We start from the raw sequence: 20,069 nt of genomic DNA, 5'->3' as shown, positions 1-20,069 counted from the left end.
ATGCTCAGTAACCTCAGAGTTGTGGCAAGGGGAATGGGACTGGCAAAAGAAGTGAAGGACCTGAACCAAAGCACAAATGAGCACAGTTCTATGTGGTGGCTGGAGCATGGGGAAGATTTTATGCTGGTTTGTGATAAGGAAATAAAGTTTAGTTTAGACACAGTGGAGAATCACCTGGAAAAAATAAGAGGAACCACCCGGGGTTGCTGGGTGCAGAGGACAGGGAGTACTTGGCCATGAATCCTTGATTGCCATGCTTTGAAGGCTCCCTCAACAAGCAGGATAGGACCAGAGCCAACATGAAGCATTAGGTAAGCTCTACAAAGAGAAATGAAAATTAGAAATTGCAAGAACATAGCCTGCTTCATCCCTTTTTGAATACCAGCATTATTCCTGAATAGCCAAGAGTTTACTAGGGCACTTTAAAGTCATGTAAGTAGGTCAGCTTGTCACCAGAATCTGCTTATCCCCAAAACACATGAAATTATTTCCTGACAGACAGCAGATGAGAAGCAGGCAGCAGCAAGACATGTCAGCTGCAGCCCAAGGGCGTATCAAGGCAGAAGATTGCAGACAGAACATTTTGCATTTGCAAGTGCATTTTGCTGCACGATGATGAGGTCTCAGCAGTGCCAAAGAAGCTGCTCCTTGTGATAGCAATAGTGCTGTATGGCCCAAGGCTCCCCCAAACAGTGGGCTGGCTGCCTTTGGGCTTATTCCCAGCCCTCCCTCTGGGAAGCACAGAGCAAATTCTGGAAAAAAATTCCACTTAGCCAACACTTTGCTTCGGGGTGAGTCAGTGATACGCCCACCCCTAGTCTGGGTGATGCAGACATTGTCTGCTTCTCTGTGGCAGCAGAAAGATGAATTTCCCTCCAATGCCATCAGCTTTCAGAGAGTTCCCAGCCCAGGGAAAAACCATCCTGTGAGGCCTGGGGTTCGACCACTGCGCATCAAAGGAATGATGGTGCTTGAGTGGTGAGACACTCATTATTGCAAAAGGAGTTTTGCAGCTGTAAACCACTACAGAGGGATTTGAAATGTGTGTTAATGGTAAAAAAAGTCTCATTAGTAGAGTTAATTAGAGTTAGTGTTTATTACAGAGAGAAGCTATTTTTTTTTCACTTTTAATTAAAGATGAGTTAGAACCGTTAAATATTTAAAATGCTACTTTTGCTCAAACTAGCACTTACATTGCTAAAAGCAATATTGTTTTCTTTAATGATAAAATAAAATATTGGCCAAACACCTGAGAGAAGCTTTCTTGACAACCAGCTGGGAGGTATTATGAAACCAGAAACAAATATTTCCACAGTTTTTGACCTTTTTCTCTCCTGGAATACTCTGAAAAGATTTTCATCTCATGATGAAAATTTTCATTTTCATTTTCATCTCACCCATTTGCCTCTGGTGAGCAGATGTAATGGCTGTGCTCGCTGCTGTCAGCGGCTCCGGGGCAGCACAGCATCAGCAGCACAGCACAGCACAGCATCCCTTCTGCAGCACAGCCTCTCTCCTGAGCCCCTGAAGGTGCTGGCCGTGGCTGCGGGAGGAGGGAGGTGAGCTGCCTCCTGGGTCCTTTGCTAGAAAATCAAAACCAGTGGCATCCCACCATACAAAAATCATCATTCCCCTCCTTTTTGTCCTGTCCCAGCCACAAGCCCCTGGCAACCCCCCCCTACCCCCTCAGCACCCTCCGCCATGCCCAACCTGACACCAGCCTTCAGTAAAAAAGTCAACAAAAAAATGTAAGAGCCATTTCACACATGTGACAGAAGGTAACGGTGCGAGGATCTGGTGCTTCCCACCACGCTTCCCTCCCGCCCGTGACCGCCTGCCTCAGCTCTCCATTTTCCTGTCGTTTCCGTGCAGCCAGCCGCAGCGGCAGCGTCGGGAGGCCCGTGGCGAGGTGCACAAGCATGGCAGGTAGGCAAAACCCTCCGGCGGCTGCTGCTGGCCTAATCCCTGTGGCTGGGCTGCAGCTGTGGCAGGGGAAGGGGACACCACTCGAGCATGCCAGTCATATTTAGGTAGGAGTCATGCCATTAGCAGGATCCCACATTACCTGGCACCCTCCTAGAGGTGAGGTGTAATGCCATGGCCATTTGCCACAGTCCCTTGGGTTTCGCATTGTGCTGCTGCAGAGTTTGTGTTGCCCTTGCTATGTGAGTAGACATCTTCCCTCTGAGCATCCCTTCTGCAGAGCTGATCTGCCCTCCATGAGCTCTCCATCACACCACTCGTCCTTTCCTCTGCCACTGCCAGGGAGAAAGCATCTTTCCGAGCACAGTCAAGCCTGCTCATAAATGTTGAAGGTTTTGCCAGTGACCTGTCTCAGATGGGTATAAACCTTCCCCAATGCACACTCACAATACAACAGGTCTTTCAGAAACTGAATTAAATCTAAAGCAGATGCAGGAGCCACCTTTTAAAATGTCTAGGGATAATTCTAGAGGGAAGAATTCACTGATGGAGGTAGACAACTTGCCACTCCTAGAGATTATTAAATGGAGACTGGGCATCTTCCTAAAATACTCTGTAGTCCAGATAAAGCTCTGGGTTTGAGAGAAGAGTTGCTGAAAACACCACTGGTCTCTTTTAGGAGATTGTTGTATTGGCTTCTTGTGGTACAATTGCCCATTAGTCTGTGAGAAGTAGAGCATGGCTAAGCAGTTTAGAAGGAGCTTTATCTCAGGAACAAGTTTCTTTGTTGTCCTGTACTCCTTTAATCTATTTTTGACTTGTCTTGTGTGTATTCAGACAAGTGCCTCTCTGAGCATGCCATCTTTTCTCAAATGGGGAACCAGCAAAATCTTTCCTCCCGCTTTTGAGCCCTCCTTCCACCTGAGCAGCTGGCAAGCAGCTGGTTCTGAGGGAAGCAAGGCTTCACCCACACGAAGCAACTGAGGAGCTGCTGCCACCACCATCCCAGCCAAAGCACTGGGGCGCCGCTGAACAGCATTTTGCACCTTGGATGTGGAGCAGGAGCAGAGCATCCTTTGCTCAGCATTTGGTGCAACTCCAACAGCTTCTGGAATGACCCTCCCAGGCTCCTTAATGCTCAGAGACCTCCCAGGTCTTTAATACTCCTTTTTATCTTTGTTAGAAAACTAGGGCAGGAGCTAATCATTTTATCCCAAGTTAGGGGATAGCCTGACTCCTGGCCTGGTTCCCAGCCTGTCTCCATTTTGTTCCTGGGCAACAGCCAGTAGCTTATTTCATATATTGTTTCCCTAATTCCTGGCCTCATGCCCCACTTATCCACACACACTATTCCTCCAGACCACACTTTTGAATTATTGTCTCCAAACTGTGCTATAAGCAGAAATAATTTTACAGAGACAAAAAGTCACCGAACAAATGTTTCCTTAGCGCTAGAAAGCTAGGTGCCTAAGCTGTATGCTTAGTGCAGGAATCATTTTTTAATGACACGCTGCCAACCACTGCAAGAAATCTCATGGTTATGGTCTAAGGGGTAAATGGTCTAAAGGGTAACGGAGCGAAACGGGCGCGTACTTCTCACAGGCACTGCTCAGGGCTCATAGCTGTGCTTCTCTCTTCCTTGTAGCCCTATCCTAAAACGAAGCCCTGACATCACCAAAGCTCCCCTGATGAAGTCGGAGCAGCTGCTGCGAATAGATGACCATGACTTCAGCATGAGACCAGGTTTTGGAGGTATGAAACATTCACATTTGTCACTGTTCTTGTTTTACACTGTCAGTTCTTTATACTGCAACACATACTCAGGTGAACAAGTAGATTGACAAGCAGAGCCTTTTCTGTCTCTAATTTTTGTTATTTGTGTTCTGACTTCATGACATAAGTGAGGGGGATAGGTGTGCACTGAAATAACCTTCTTCCTTGTATGAACAAATAGGGTAGTCAAAGGCATGGAAATGTGATTACCAGCAGTATAATATTCCTGGCATTCAGTGACACTTTCTTCTGATAAAAATCTGCAAATACACCTTCTGTTTATTCCCAGATGATGGGGAAATTCTAAGACTTCATCTTACCATGGTGGTGTGTGTACATAATCAGATCCTGTACCATGCTTACTGACCTGGCCATTTCATTTGTAACCCAAAGGAAAATATTTTGACTGCCATGTGTTAATGCTTGCTCACAGTTTTGTGGCTGTGTGCTAAAGCAACCTAAGCTTTCAGGGAAATAGATGAAGGGGAACACATTTTCTTTCAGCCCACTGGATTAGAGAATGTTGTAATTTATCTACCCTTTCTGGCTGACAGATGGTCATTCAAATCCAGGATACCATTATATACTCTGATGGAAGAAGATTTTATTGCTAAGTGCTCAATATACCAAATACCAGCATGTTCAATTAATTTAAAAAGGTTTCACTTTCGTATCAGTCCGCTAATGTGAGCATTATTTGTCTTGTCAGATCTCCTGTACTGTAATTGCCAGAGGTATATGAGGGGCTAGTCAAAACGTGGGGGAGAGAAAGATCAAACCCCCTATTATGTGGGGTTGCAGTTGGAACCTTCCACTTGGGAGCCCCAGGCTGAGTGGCACATGCCTGTGTCCTGCAACACATCCCCTCCCATCACCCTGTCTTCTCCACAGCTGTGCATTGAGTGATGTGAAAGCCAAATACACAGAGTAGTTCTCAGGGATGTTATTAGCCTGTGAGTGGAGCAGAAGTGAGGGAAAAATTTAGAGTAATTCTCCCACATTGCCCTAGCTGTGCCTCCACTGCTCTCCACGTGAATGGATGCTCTGCCAGGCATCCATTTTGCAAGCCCTGGATCCGAGCACTAGAGATATAATAAATAAAATTGCTTTGATTTTGAAGGTACTTGTGTAGGATGACACAATAAAAAGAGAAAGTCAGTAATAGGTCAATATTATTGCTGATTTTGATTGTTGTTAGGAGGTTTTTGTTATGAATTCCAGTCGCTTCTTCTTTAAACTGGTTTACTGTTCTTTCTATTTCAGACTGAGCATCTATTTTTATCTCTAAGATACAAAAGCCAGATGAGTACTTCATACTTCTAATTCTTTTCCCCCAGGCCCTGCAATTCCTGTTGGGGTGGATGTCCAAGTTGAAAGTCTGGACAGCATTTCTGAGGTGGACATGGTAAGAGTTGTAGGACTAAGGTCAGATGGGACCTCAGGACACCATCTAGCCCAAACCCTGCTAACAGCAGGGCCAGCTGGAACAGGCCGCTTGGGTTTGTGTCTGTGGGGTTTGAATATCTCCAAGGATGGACACTCCACAGCCTGCAGGAGGCAGTTTCAGGTTTGATCTGAATCTGACGACAATTACTCCTATTGACCTCATGCTACCATTTCCTCTCCTTTGAAGCAGAGGGGAGAAATCTGACATTTACTTTTCTCTAGGACAAAATGATACAACACTGCCAAGATTGTCCCAAAGGGTTTGGGTTTTTACATTTTCTGAAGAAGTGATAACACGGTTAGAAGCTCTGAGGAAGACCAATTAATGTTTTAGTTTTAAGACACTTTGATGTACTGCAGACACAGTCTCACTTTGGCCATGTTCTGCCAGCTAGCTCCCAACCAGAATGTAGCCATCCTGGGAACAACACTGGTTCAGACTGGTAAGACCTGCTCTCGACAGGGCAGCCAGTTCAGAGGGGAGATGTTTCTCAGAACTTGCCTTCGGTGCATTAGCAGTGGTATCGTCACGCCTCCTGTTTGCTGGGGACCAGCATAAGGCTTTGTTGGTTCTTCCTGTATCTTCACACTGATGCTGAAGTAGGAATTCAGGGGCACACAGGACTAATGCTGGTGCTCTGCACAGGCTAAATTCCTTACTGACTCTCTGCCCTTCATTTCCTACCATACAATTACAGTAATATGAAAACAGTTTTCAAATGCTCTTGAAGAGTTGCAGATTTTGGTCTTGATGATTTTTTTTCTGGAGGAGGTTTTTTCATCATAAAAAAACTGCTCAAAGTAAGATATTATTTCTGCAGGAGATCTTCCATGGGAAGATTTTACATTCATATATGCCATGTAAACACCAGCCTGTGCAGGAGAGCAGGACAGCAGGGGAATAGGAGATGGCATGTACATCGCAAGATCTACACCAATTTTATCCACCCTTTCAAAACCCAGAGCTTGTCAGACCTACCTTGTTAGACAATCCCCAGAGTCTCTCAGCAACTCAGATTTTGCTTTGAAAGGAAAAAATCATGCCCCAGTACAGAATACTTTTCAAAACATTTTGCTCTGTCAAAAAATGTATGGAACAGCTCTGAAGCTTTCACAAAAGCTCCACCTTCTCTCTGCTCCGAATTAACAGCCACGGGGTTAAAGAGCCTGCACCTGACCTCCTCCCATGACAAAGCCAGGGACATGGCAGTGTGGCAGCACAGCTGGTGTTCAGCAGCCAGAGAGACCCTGAGAAGCCTTGGGGCTTGAAAGCAAAGGGAAGGAACTTAACATAGAGGATTTTAAAGTAAAACAAAACGAAACAACAAATCCACTCAGTTTTTAACCAAGAGTTATGATTTTGAACGACTTCCCCTGTTTTTTAAATACTGCCCCTGCTCCTCATGTCACATCATGCTGCAACACCCAGCAACATGGGAAAAGCACTGTAGAGCCTTGGGTTAAAAAAAAAATCGGTTCGGGGTCAGTTTTGGCTGTTTGCAGAATAATGATGGAGAAGACTTTATATTGTCAGAATAGATTCTTTTTAACTCATGCAGCTTTATAGAAAAAGGCCATGGTGCTTTTCAGGATCATTGCCTGATTTTTAAATGAAGAGACATCAGTGACAGAGATATTCACGCTGTACTAAATTTAAGCTTGAGGAGTTAGATATGTCATTCTTTCATTTTTTTCTCCTACTTTCTGACTATTTGCAAGAAAATTGTAAAATAATAGAGGACATTATAAAACTTCATTAGGATGTCACAAATCAGATTATTTTTTCCAATTAATTAAAAAATGTATAAATATCTATCATGGGCCAGAGACTCAAATTAACAGAGCTTTTGCAAAATGTGTGGGGCAGCTGTTTTATCTGGAGGAAAGATGGGAAGAAGGAAAAAAACAGATTGTTACCCAGGATTGGAAATTCATTTGCAAACATAATGGGAGAGCTAATAGTGTTTCTGAGAAATGGACCAAAAGAAGAGGGAAATGTTATATAGTTGTTGCTTGGGGGATTTTCAGATGATGCATTGTAAAATATTGTCATTCCCAGTTTAATCGCCTAAAACTAGTATTAATGAATCTTTCCTAATGAAAGCTGACAATACTTGATTTTTCAGCAGCAACCATAAATGTAACTTTATGGGAAAAAGTGAGGCATTGACTTCTCACTGAGGAACAAGTCTGTCTACTATTACTGTTTAAAGGACACATTAACCACAGGAGTCAATGTAAAAGGTTTCCCAGAACTATCTTTAAACTTGAATATAGGGAAAAGATTTTAAAGAATGCTATAGAATGGATCAACTAAAAAAGAAGGAATTCCATGGCCAGTGGCTTTGGGAGCTTCAGTTAGATGCAATATAAAGCATTTCCAAAATTATATTGGCCTCTAGTGTAATAATAGCACAGGCTGCAACTAACAAACCACTTCTAACTGAAAAAAAGACTGCAGAAACCCCCATATTTCAAAATGTTGGAAAACGTTGTGGAAAAAAATTCAAATGTCAAATAATTTCAAAAATCCCCACCCAAAGCCCATCTGGCTTCTTCTACCCCAGACACCAGGGCAGACTGGCCAGCCTTAGACACTTCCCTCAGTTTATGGGCAATATATTATGCTACACTCAAAGATACTTACAAATGCATGTGAGCTGTCTTCAGATATGTGAAGGCTTCCTTTGAAATATAGAAAAAGGCAAACCCAAGTTTATGTGCCTCTGGGGCCTGACTCCAAATACAACAGAGCTCAAAGAGAAAAAGCATGCCTCAGATCTAAGAGTACAATATGTGGGGAGAAAGAGCAAAAGAAAGCCATTTTGGTCAAATACCAAGTGAAGAAGATTTCAGTGGCTGTGCTGGAAGAAGAGCTCCCACTGCAGAAGGCTCTTCCAGCAGCCTGGGGAAGGCAGTTGCCAGAGCAGTGTGAAGGGCAGCACAGGCAGCAAATGCTTCTTCACTGTTGGCTCCAGGTAGGCTGCATCATCTGGTTGGGGGATTAAATGGTTGGCAGCACTCTCTGCCTACTGCTGCCTCAACATGTCTGCCTTTTGGTCCCTGGAGTGGTTCGAAGACACTAAAATGCATCATTTGCATTTCAGAGGTGGATTTGCTGCCTGGATGGCCTCCAATTTCTGAACCCAGTAAGTCAGTCTTGACCTATGGAATAAACAAGCTGCAGTTAGCCATGTCCCCTGCAGTTCAGGGAGTGGAAGTACCTTCAGGGATGGTGCTTTACAGATCGTGGTTTGTCCCAGAGAGGAGAAATCACTGCTATTCCAGTAAGGTGTAAATTGTGACACAAACCTGTTTGTTGCAGGACTTCACCATGACGCTTTACCTGAGGCACTACTGGAAAGATGAGAGGCTGTCCTTCCCCAGCACCAACAACCAAAGCATGACCTTTGATGGCAGGCTGGTGAAGAAGATCTGGGTCCCTGACATGTTCTTTGTCCACTCCAAGCGTTCCTTCATCCATGACACCACCACAGACAACGTCATGCTGCGGGTCCAGCCAGATGGGAAGGTACTTTATAGCCTCAGGTAAAGCTGCATTCGGTCAATGTGAGCTATTAGGGGAGTGAGAGAGAAAGTGGTTTAATTGATTCCTGTACTGTGTTTTCACATGACTTCATACTAAAAAAAAAAACCCAACCCAAAAAAGAATGAATGTGCTAACTATCCACCAAGGTCTGAGTCCCTGTGCAAGTGCAGTGCCTGCTGCAGGAAGCTAATTTCTATGCCAGTGTTGCTGGTTCCACCAGTGTCCTTTCGCCTTGTGTGTGTGGTGAGCCCCTGCTCCTGCTGTCGGGAAGCTGTGGCCAGACGCAGACGTCGCTCAGGCAGCTCACAGGGAACCAGTGAGCTGCAGTCCCCATGGGGCACTGCCGAAGAGCCAAGGCACAATCTGAGGAAGAGAGAAATGCCTGGTAATAAACAGAAGTCCTGAACAGCTCTAGTTACCCACTTCACTACACAACAAAGTCTCTGGGCCTAGCAAAATGTGCAATTTCTATTCTTATAGGTAATTTCGAAGAAGTATAAATTATATTGCACACAACTTTAGCTTTATAAGTAACAAAACAGATGGAACATCCGTCAGCACGTGAAGTGACAAGCTTCAGAGCAAGGGTATATAGATCCTGGTGACTCACATGTATGGCTAGAGCAACCCGAACACTTGATGTCGGCTCTTCCTGCTTTTTGCTCACATTTCATGTGAAATGCATGAAATGCTCCTCGGAGAGGACATTTTGGGTAAACTTTGTTTTGTCCTCTGGTTTGAGGGGTGATCCCAACCTTGCCTTTCGCCCTTATTTTCCAACTGGTCAATCAGCTTTGAGAGGAACATTGCTGACCTAAGTCTGAACATCATTAAACGAGGATTTTTTTCTTTCTAATAAGTAACACTTTCATAGTTGGAGATGCTAAATGAGGAGCATCTGTCAATCTCCAGAAGAAACTAAATTTGGTGCTTCTGTTTTTCTTGGCTTCATTTCCATCCAATTAGAAAAGACGTATTGCCAAACGATCCATAAAAACCTATGAGAGAGGAAATTTTTGTACAATATTCTAATGCAAGAATGTCAACATCACCTCCAGAGCACTGAAATAACAAAATACATGATAAATTAAAAAAGCATCAGGTGATGTAATGTATTCTGAAGGACATAAAAGAAGGAAAATCTGAATTATAGGAAGTCAGTATCAGCAAGACGCATAGATAACTAATGATAAGGTTGCAGAACACATTTCTTAGGAATTCTGTGGAGGTCTTTAAGGACACGTTAGACAGAGACCTTAGGAGTGGCAGAGGTGTTGCTGAGCCTGACATGAGATGGGGAGATCAACTTCTTAGCCTGCCGAGGTGTTTTATGATTTTATGAAAGGAAGGCAAGCAAAGAAATTCTTGATTGCCTATGGGATATCAGTTTGACAAGAATTTTCTTGTTCTCAGTTATTTTTGTCTTACTGTTCATTGGAATTCACAGCCTGAACAGTATCTACCTTCCCATTATTAGAGCTTTTTCTTCACTCAGCGTATTAGACAAGGTTCAGGTGTTCTTTGGACCTTTGCAAAATTTGCACAGGTCCTTAGTACAATAAAAAAAGGACAATAGAATGACATAATAGTCAGCTATAGCATGCATGCCTATATACTCTTTCATTTAGTTGCATAGTCCCAATCATCTGCATTGCAAGCATTTATGGTTATCTAAAGCAGATGGGAACAGAAGAATATCAAACTACTCAGATCCTACCACACAGCCTCGTGCTTAAGCAATTGTCCTGTACAAAATGGTGTTGAATGTCTTGAATAGCAAATTGGCAGAGTTTCATTATTTTATTCAGTGGCAACAGCAGGTTAGAGTGCTTTATGAACACAGGGAAAGTATGAATGCTGGTCTCCCCTTAAAAGCAAACAGGTCATTACTGCCTGCCTGCCTTTGCTGAATGCCTTTGCCTGTAGATTATTTTTTTTTTATTGGTGTCTGTCTTTTTAAGGTTTTTTGCCAGACCTTGACTTCCACTGTAGACCTCACTGGCACCTAAACAAAAAATCTGAGCCAAGAACTTTCACTCAAAGACTCAAAATCCAGAGAGGAAAGCAATATCAGTAGGAACCTACATATGCAGGACTACTAACATAAGGGATTGCACTGTAGTTTTATCATTATGTGATTAATTCTTTCTCCATTATGATTTATACTTCTGTCTTCATTTACTTCCCTTGAGTTCAAGACAGTTGAGTCAAGATTTATGGATATTTCCAGAGCCAACACAAAATTATGCTATTAAAAATGAGATAATCAGACTAGAGCAAGACCAGAGCTTTTGAGTGATGGGGCAGAGAATTTCAGTGGTCTTTGTTGCATAGCAGCTCCAGCCCTAACTCGAGGCACTGCCTGTGCCCTCTGGTGGCTGATACCCATGTGTGATCACCGGGTTCTCATTGAACAGCTGCAAAGTCACAGTTTGCAGAAAAAAAACCCAACCTGCATCCCCCATTGCACCAGGATGGCTTTCATAAATGTAAATTATTTTATTGTACAAAGCATCCATTGAAAGCACAGATCTCTACAGAGAGATGTTTGCTGATAGTCAAAGAAGAAGAAGGGCCTCTCTGCCCTTTCCCATTTTCTTCTCGCATATTTTTGTCATCTAGTAGCAATTGGTAATGGCCTAACTTTCTAGTCATCTTTTCTAACAGTAGTTTCCTGAGAAGAAGAAATGGCGTTAACTAAATTGGAATGGGGTTAGCTGAATGGAAGGTATTTATTTTCAGTGGACTGTTTCTGGCCAGATAGTTACTTAATAAAGAACCAAACTCACAGCTTTACTATTTTTCAGTCTCATAAGAAGACAAATTTTTAATTGAGTGTTTTTTATTATTCCTAGAGTTACAGTAACAGCAATGTGCAACATGGATTTTAGTCGCTTTCCCCTGGACACACAGACGTGTTCCCTGGAGATTGAAAGCTGTAAGTAAAGCAGAGATGTAGGGGAACCAAGGGCTGCATCCTGTGGGCACCCAAACTGTATTTAATTACATCAATAATTATGCCGATAATTAAACTGCTGCTACATTCATGGGAGCTCTGACCAAAGTCAGCAGACTTCAACACCAAGAAAAACTCCCTGCCTAATATTTTTCACTAGAATTAGATGATGTTTGCAACAATGCAGCGTTTTTAAAAAACAGCTGTGAGCGCTGCCTTGCCAGTGTCCCTGAAAGCCAGCCAGGCTGCCCTGTGGCCACCCCATCCACAGAGGCCCTGGGCCACTTGCCTGCAGGTCAGTGGTCTCCAGCAGCACACGCTTGCCCAGGTGCCCTCAAACACATACATAAATGGCCATATGCCCTTCACGTGCATCATCTGCCCATCCATGGTCTACAAACCATGATGGGGCAGTGACCTTAATCACCTTTTTCTTACGTTTCTTATGCCTATTTGAGATAAACCCAGCTTATACCCATGTGTAGCTCCTTTGTCCCAAGTATGACACACGTACAATGACATACTTCTAGCTTTTTAGGACGTTTTTTTTTTCTTTTCCTTAAGCTTCAATTCTATTTAAATAAATTTATGTGTGATTTTTCTCTTCCTGTATGGGAAGAGATGCTACTAAACCCATCTGAAGGGACTGACATTTCTATGTTTCCACATGTATTAAAAAACCAAGACCTGTAATGTTCATGTGTGCATCACAGGCAGAAATTTTACCCAAAAGTTTCTCCTTCTGCATGCCTCAGACCAGCAATAGATTGTTCATCCCATTACTCCATGTAGGCTCTTTCGTCTAAGTCTCCTTTCCTTTGCTTCTGGTTTTAGGACATTTATAAGGGACAGTTTTTCAAGTTCTAATGCAGTGGGTTACCTGACACACATATGTGTGCACAAAATTACGATTAGAAAAACAGAAGGGCTTACAAAATGCACCAGGCATCAGTCCTGAGAGCTATGATAATGAGCTAGTCCACTCCTTGCCACAAGCATACCCATCATCAGGGCAACTCTCAGCCAGGTGATGGCATTTGGCTTTCTCAGTTGGGACCTCACAGGTAGCCTGGAAGGTGTGTGGGCACACCCTGGGCTGTGGGTGTGATAGCTGGCTTAGTGCACTGCACTGAGAGTTGCTCTGCTCCTCTAGATGCCTACACTGAAGATGACCTCATGCTGTACTGGAAGAATGGGAACGATTCCCTAAAAACAGATGAGAGGATATCCCTGTCCCAGTTCCTGATCCAGGAATTTCACACCACCACAAAGCTCGCCTTTTACAGCAGTACAGGTGGGTACCAACATGCCTGCCAGAGAGTGGGCTGGGGGAAGAAGGAGTGCAAACCATCCCTCTTGACCTTGGCCATGGAGAATTGTCCACTGTTAGGGCTCCCTATGGCTCTCTTCTATGCCAAGACTGATGTCCCCACCACAGATTTCCATCCTGATGGTTATGTAGTCTGGAAAGACAATCCCTCTTCAAGATCACACCAAGGCTTAACATGAATTAAACTCTCCGAGTGCACAGGTTATATTATTTGCTCTGGAAGATATGATACTGAGAGACACCTTGACTTTGATAGTTGGTTCAGTAAGGAGTCTTTTCTGTAAATTGCAATAATCTGTGGTCATTAGCTGTGTTTTTCTAAAAGCAAAGGAGGTATTCCCCTGATGCAACTACCTTATCTGAAAGTAGTTTGATGTTGATGTGACTTCTCTTTTCCCTTCTGTTATACAGGGTGGTACAATCGCCTCTATATAAACTTCACTTTACGGCGACACATCTTCTTCTTCTTGCTTCAAACCTACTTCCCTGCCACCCTCATGGTCATGTTGTCCTGGGTGTCCTTCTGGATCGATCGCCGAGCAGTTCCCGCTAGAGTCCCATTAGGTAAAAACAATCTTGTAGTCAGCAGACCTGAGAAACAATTGCTGCAACTGCAGCCTTGACCATCAAGATGAAATCCCCTGTGCTGTGCACTGCCCCTGCATTGCCCTGTGGCACAGAAATCAGCTATGCCACATGCGTGTCCCCATGCAGGGGACTGGCCATGGTACAAGCTCTCCATCTGCCCTGCGGTGCCAAGCAAATGCCTTCCCTGCTTGCACAAGGACTAGCTGCATGCAGTGCAAACCGGAGAGCAAACATCCCCCTCTGCTTTTATTGCTGTTAACAGAGACAGGGCACATGTAGAGCCAAAGTGTCAGTATCCTTCAGACACTTCAGTGAACAAGAAGGTGAAAATCAGGATTAGCAGCCCTGACAAAATTTCAGTTTATTGAGTTTTGCTGGAGGAGGGAGGATGGAGGTAACAGTCAGCTGAGCTGCACTGTTCAACTTGTTAAAAACTTCCAGTGCAATGTGAGGGATTCAGCTTCCTCTTTTGCAGCATCTTTCAGACAGATGAAGCCATATATCAGAGGAGTCATCAGGGGGGGAAAACAATCATATGGTCATAAATCTTCTTCTAAAGCGGATGTTTTGCCCTTAGCAAAGTGTTGTTTGTGTTTCTACAGATTTTGAGCCCAAGCTTGCTTCCACTTATTCCAGGCAACGCAACTTAGGATTTTATTTATTATTAAAATCATATTCCTCAGTGGAGAGGATATATAGAGGCTTAACAGAGATGGCAATGGGGCAGTTATCCATGTCTCTGTTTAGAAACAGCTTCCACTGCCTTGAGACATCAGTAAAAGGAGCATAAGGATTTGGGCCATGGCTTTTTGGAAGATGTAGGCACTGCCTTTAGCAGCACTTTTTAGCATCTAGATACTCCTGTGATTTCAATCCTTTGTGCTTATATACATAATTTCAACTTTCAAAAGGATCATAAAGGTGACATAGTTAGCCCCTGAAATGAGAGGGCCACAGAGAGCATCCCTTAGAGCCAGGATAACACCGGACTGCAGGGGCTCCTGCTGATGTGTTCATTGTGCTCGCCCATGGTGTAATGTGGGGCAGCATTGCCCTGGGGAGCTCCATTAGTCTCTGCTCTTGCTCTGAGGAAGGCACAGACCAGGCTTGAGAGCCAGCTGGTGACTTCTGTAACTTCCCATGAAGCAGGACTTCTCAGGAGCAGATGGAAAACACAGGCCTGGAGAAACTGGTGTAAGCACCAACAGCAACAGAGACTTCGCTGGTGCTCATGCTGCAGAGGGGTTGAACTAGAAGCTGAAATACTCAGAATCATAGAGTCATAAAATATCTTGAGTTGGAAGGAACCCAAAACGATCGCTGAGTCCAACTCAATGTCCTTGTACCCCTCCAGGGACTGTCTTGAGCCTGGAGATGAGGTGCAGCCAGCACAGGGTCAAAGTGCTACTGCCTGGCAATGGGGTGGGAGGCTGGTGGTGTGGTGTGGCAAGGACTAGCAACACCCTGAGACTAGAACTAGAGCTGTTTTCCCAAAAAAGACAAGATAACCCCAGTTAGAAATTAGGGCTGCCTGGACACCCCTCAGGCAGTGAAAGCCATTGCCCAAATGTGAAAAATAATACTGCAAGGTAAATTTAATGTCAGGAAATGGTAACGACAGCTGTATTTGTGATGAAGACTCTGGTTTGAAAATGTCTTATGGTTTCTCTGCTGGTGTATTCCCAGGGATAACCACTGTGCTGACCATGTCCACGATCATCACTGGGGTGAACGCCTCCATGCCTCGTGTTTCCTACATCAAAGCAGTGGACATTTACTTGTGGGTCAGTTTTGTGTTTGTCTTCCTCTCAGTGCTGGAATACGCAGCAGTGAATTACCTGACTACGGTGCAAGAGAGGAAGGAGAGGAAACTGCGGGACAAGGTGAGGTTTTCTATCTCCAATGCAGCTTTATGCCCCTGGGAAAAGGTATGGCAAATGTCTAGAAATGTTCAAAAGACTGCAACTACAGTGTGCTGCTCTCATCTGCCTGGGGAGAATGCAGAGCGTGTAAAAAGACACCAGTAGTGAAGCATTTTGTGTTATAAAGATTTGCTACGAACAACCCACACACAAGATCAATGCTCTTTCTTCAGAGTTAGAGGATGCTAACCCCCTCTACATATAGTCCTTCACTGCCTGTATAAATGGGACGTTTTAGGATTTTACCTTTAAATATTCTTTTATACTGAAGGTCCAAACCTGTGAACAGAACCAGATGAATACTGCATTTTGGGTTTCAAATAACATGGCAGGTATCCTCTACCTTTCTCCAGGCACAGTCTAAATTTATACAACAGTCCAAACTTCCCCCTCCTGCCTTCATTACATTAAATTAGAACCACCCAAAATTTCAGCCTAAACTCTTCTCTTCAAATGGGGCAAGACTTATACATTCCTCATTGTGGTTTCCCTCTGCTCTTTTTGATTTTCTCAACTTCAAGGTACAGGTCCAACCTTTATTTACACCCTGAAAACTGTGCTTAAGCCAAATGAGCTTTTCTACAGACAGCCCCCTCTCTCCCTGACTGCAGACATGAAAAAGGAGAAGGAAAAAGCTGCTGCCCAGCTCCATCCCCGCGTTCTCCCTTTCGCGTTCCAGCAGCCTGAATTCCCCAGGCTTGTCCCCTCCTCTGCTTTTGTAAGGAGAAAAGGGATGTCTTTGTATATCTGGACACAGCTCAAAACCATCCTGCACTTGTGTTCACAGCTTCCCTGTGCATGCAGCCTACCTCAGCCTCGGCCCATGATGATGGATGGCAGCTACAACGACGGGGATGTGAACGAACTGGGGCACTACGTGTCTGAGAATGGAGATAAACAAGACCGAATGATGGTGCAGCTGGCGCTGGGGTCTGACAGGGGCTCGGGCAGGAGGAAAAACCAGAGATATGTCAGCATGAGGATTGACACTCATGCCATCGACAAGTATTCCAGGATAATATTCCCTGGTGCATACATTCTGTTTAATTTGATATACTGGTCCATCTTTTCATAAATATACGTAACTTCCACAGAGCATTATGACATTAAGTGAAAGTAGGGTCTCATAGGCTAACAGAAAGAAAATGGAGAATTGTTTTATTGGGAAGGAAGATTGATTTTTTTTTTCCAGAATTTTTTAATTAGATGCAACTCATCTGTGGCATAAATAATTGTGCAAGTTTCACATTTCAGCAAAATATAGGATATACAATCTAAAATTTTATACTTAAAGATGTGCTATGTTCCTTCTTGTGCCTCACAGGCCACTGTAAACTATTTTAACAAATTACTCTAGCTGACAGTTGCTTATATATGGTGCATCCTCCATTTTGTGCCCCTGAAATACCAATTTTCCAAGTACCTGAGTGCACGCATATGTCTCTCAACTCACCAGACTTAATCACATTCAATACCAATAAATACAAGAATATGCAGATACTTGCACGTTTGCAGGATGAGGTCAGAAACGGTCAGTACAAACACAAAATATTCAGTACCAGGAAACACTTTGGCAAGGTTATTGATGGCTACAGCTTGCTTTCACATGCTGCCCCAGCAGTACTGCAGTTACAGGTGCACACTTTCAGACTTGTGCTTTGTCATATTTAAAACAAAGAAATCTTTCCAAACAGATTTGGCTATCTTTTAAAATACGACTTGCAATGCACATTTACTAAGGAATGAACAAAAGCCTGGCTTCCTGCAATGCTAAACTAAATCCCCTGGGGAAAAAAGGGAGCTCTCCTTGAACCTCCTTATCGGGGTCAGTGGCAGTGTTGCTCTTGAGTTTCCTGGGAAAGGAAACAGGTTTCTCTACAAAATGAACCAGTGAAGACAACTGGGTGTCTACAAAAAGAACAAAACTGCTCCTTTTCTCTGAGATAGCCTGGCTATTCCTGGTCTGAATAGCCTGAGAACCTGTTGCAGCCTGTAAAGCCACCAGTAATCGTACTCACTTTCAGTAAAAGCCTAGTTCATCTGGTTTTAGTAAAAGCGTAATAGGTGCTCAACAGTTGACAGAGCAGTAGTATAAACTTTTTATCTGGGTTACTAAAGATACCATGGCAAAAACTTTGGAATGAAGTAAAAAGGAGCTTCTACCATGAGACAGCAGCTCCATTGCAGACCCAGGTACAACTAACAGACTCTGCTCTCATGCTGCATCCATCCTCCCAGCATCCTGCGGCCCACTGTGCCCTTGGAGGAGGCTCAGCACCCTCCAGGGCAGGAGCAAGGAGACACAGCTGGAGCTGGGGGCACTCGGCAGTGACTTAAGTCCCAACCCGCCGTCAGAGTTTCTGCAGAGCAGCCAGTCAGAATAAATGGAAAAGGCAAAATCTATAATGCAGAAGTAGTAAAGTATTTCAGGAAAACAATAATTGATTGAATGGCATCCAGGGACCTGTACAGGAACAGTAGCGCCAAAGGTGTCTCAGAAATGTGTTACACACCTACATCCACAAAGCTAACTAAGGGTTTGTGTTAACAGGACTTTAAACACAATGCATGCTTTTGCACACAGTTACAAAATGCATTCTTTCCTGCACAGCAGATGCTGTTTTTTACAGGTGCAGCTGCTCTGAGAATCAGACCAAAGCAGCTGTGTCTCCAAAAAGAAAGTGAAGCTTCTTACACGTAATCTGCCCTGGACTGACTGATCTGCTGTTCTATGCATTAGGCTCACAACACAGACATCGCAGTTGTTTGAATGCTGCTGTTTTTTGCTTTAATTTCCTATGTAAATAAATGTCACGTAAACATACTCCGCATTTCTTACAACTGCTAAAATCATGACCTTGAAAACTACCTATGCCCATCTTGCACTTACAGCCTACACTCCACAGATAAGGCAATGAAATCACAAAAGCTAAAATCATTAAGACACACACCCCTATAAGATGGTTTTACTACTCATTTCTACATAGGGGTTTTTCATATACACATACTATCTTAGCTTCATTTTCTCTAGTTTCCTTCATATCATATTATTCTCCAGTGAGTTTTTATTCAAGAGATTAAAAAAAGGTATCCATTTTCTTAAACCATAAACATTTCAATGAAACAAAGGTAGAAAGGTCATGCTGGCAAAGCAGATGAAAGGATGGCCACCAGATTTGGCCACCCTACCATATTCTTTATTCCCGATGGCACCTTCTCCCACAAATAGCTCCAAGATTTCTTGGGCACTACTTGCACAGGAATGTATTTAGATTCTCATTATTGTTAGAACCCATTTATTTCTGCAATTTAAAACCAGCACAAACAGAAGTGTGAGATTTTATAGTAAGCTTTCCAGCTTCATAAGAAGCTTAATGCTATGTAGTTTGCTGCAGTACTGTACATTCCATTGTAGACTCATTAATCTCATATTACTTACAGTATTCAGCATCTGAACAGTATATTAAGGGAGATTTTGAAAATACAAATGGAACCTGGACTTTCAGATTCCATGGCTTTCAGTGGGAGACCGGTTTCTAATTTCCCATGTGATTTTCAAAGTTTCCCTTCCAGCACATCTCCCTAAACAGATTCCCCGACCTCCATGTTTGGATTTACATTGTTAATTTACTTGTGTTTTATTTGGGAAATTCTAGTGCCTTCGCAGTCTTATATAAATGTGTATATAGATGTATTCTATAAATACAGGATATGTCATATACAGCCAGTGTTTGCTATCAACAACTGTACTCATTAAACACATTTACACACAGTTTTTTGGCTTTTAACCTTTCAGTGTGTGGTTTTTGCATCCAATCATTAACACACTGCTTCTTTCCATTTCCACAATAAATTGATTTATTTCTAGACACTCAACATCACAATAAAACTTCACATTCATACAGCACTGTGTTCTCTACCATCAAAAGAATGATCTCCATGAATTTATATGTGTTTGTAAGATCTTTTTGCAAAGGACCTGATACAGTCAAACACCAACTACCCTTAAATTCTGTGATGCTGATACGGCTGGAGAGTGCTGCTATTTCACAGGCAGGGCAACACTAAACTTTCTACCCCAGGTTGTGTACATTACAGTACTCATTCTTCTGGCCTAGGATGATACTTTGCAATATAATTCAGACCAACTTCTTGGAGGTTAAGCCAAAGCCCAGTCTGGGATGATGCTGGTTTTAAAAGTTGAACTGCATTAGCAGGTCTGTGTGGATTAAGGATAGACACAAGTTCTGCCTGTGAGCATGTACAGAATTCAGAGCTTTGGAGACTGAAGTCTTTAAGGAGGCTGATAATTACTGGCAGAGTGAAGCAGCAAGGAGGCAAACTTCAGTCAGCAAGAGATAGATAGTAAGAAGGCATGAAGGAAGATAGATAATCTCTTTTCCTCCCCATGAGGATATTCTCATAATAATCAAATTATTATATGACCCTCTCTCTACATGCTGCATACCCAAGCAATTCCCTCAGTACAAAACAGATCCAAATTCCCTGCAAGCCCTGATGAGCATGTAGAAATATCCCCCTATCGCCCCCCTCCCCGGACTCCTGCACTTGCTCCTATGA

The 20,069-nt window shown here is 43.4% G+C and overlaps 1 protein-coding gene across 2 annotated transcripts in view; it reads left to right on the top strand.

Annotated features, from left to right (window-relative positions):
* The window catches only part of GABRR1 (gamma-aminobutyric acid type A receptor rho1 subunit), a 32,408-nt gene extending 12,773 nt beyond the window's left edge, over positions 1 to 19,635 (top strand). Inside the window, exons 2-10 of one of the 2 annotated variants that reach the window (XM_026844207.1) lie at positions 1,873 to 1,926; positions 3,569 to 3,675; positions 5,034 to 5,101; positions 8,468 to 8,691; positions 11,548 to 11,630; positions 12,802 to 12,942; positions 13,390 to 13,542; positions 15,253 to 15,449; positions 16,276 to 19,635. In XM_026844207.1, coding sequence (XP_026700008.1) covers positions 1,873 to 1,926; positions 3,569 to 3,675; positions 5,034 to 5,101; positions 8,468 to 8,691; positions 11,548 to 11,630; positions 12,802 to 12,942; positions 13,390 to 13,542; positions 15,253 to 15,449; positions 16,276 to 16,563 — 1,315 coding nt within the window. In that variant the 3' untranslated portion in view covers positions 16,564 to 19,635. The remainder of the gene's footprint in view (positions 1 to 1,872; positions 1,927 to 3,568; positions 3,676 to 5,033; positions 5,102 to 8,467; positions 8,692 to 11,547; positions 11,631 to 12,801; positions 12,943 to 13,389; positions 13,543 to 15,252; positions 15,450 to 16,275) is intronic. The other variant, XM_026844208.1, reaches the window with a different exon arrangement.
* Positions 19,636 to 20,069: the final 434 nt, after the last annotated feature.

Source organism: Athene cunicularia (genome assembly GCF_003259725.1).
Source record: "Athene cunicularia isolate RWA chromosome 3 unlocalized genomic scaffold, athCun1 chr3_part1, whole genome shotgun sequence".
Lineage (NCBI taxonomy): Eukaryota > Metazoa > Chordata > Aves > Strigiformes > Strigidae > Athene > Athene cunicularia.
Note: the sequence above shows the minus strand (reverse complement) of the source record. Positions and strands in the feature narration are given on the sequence as shown.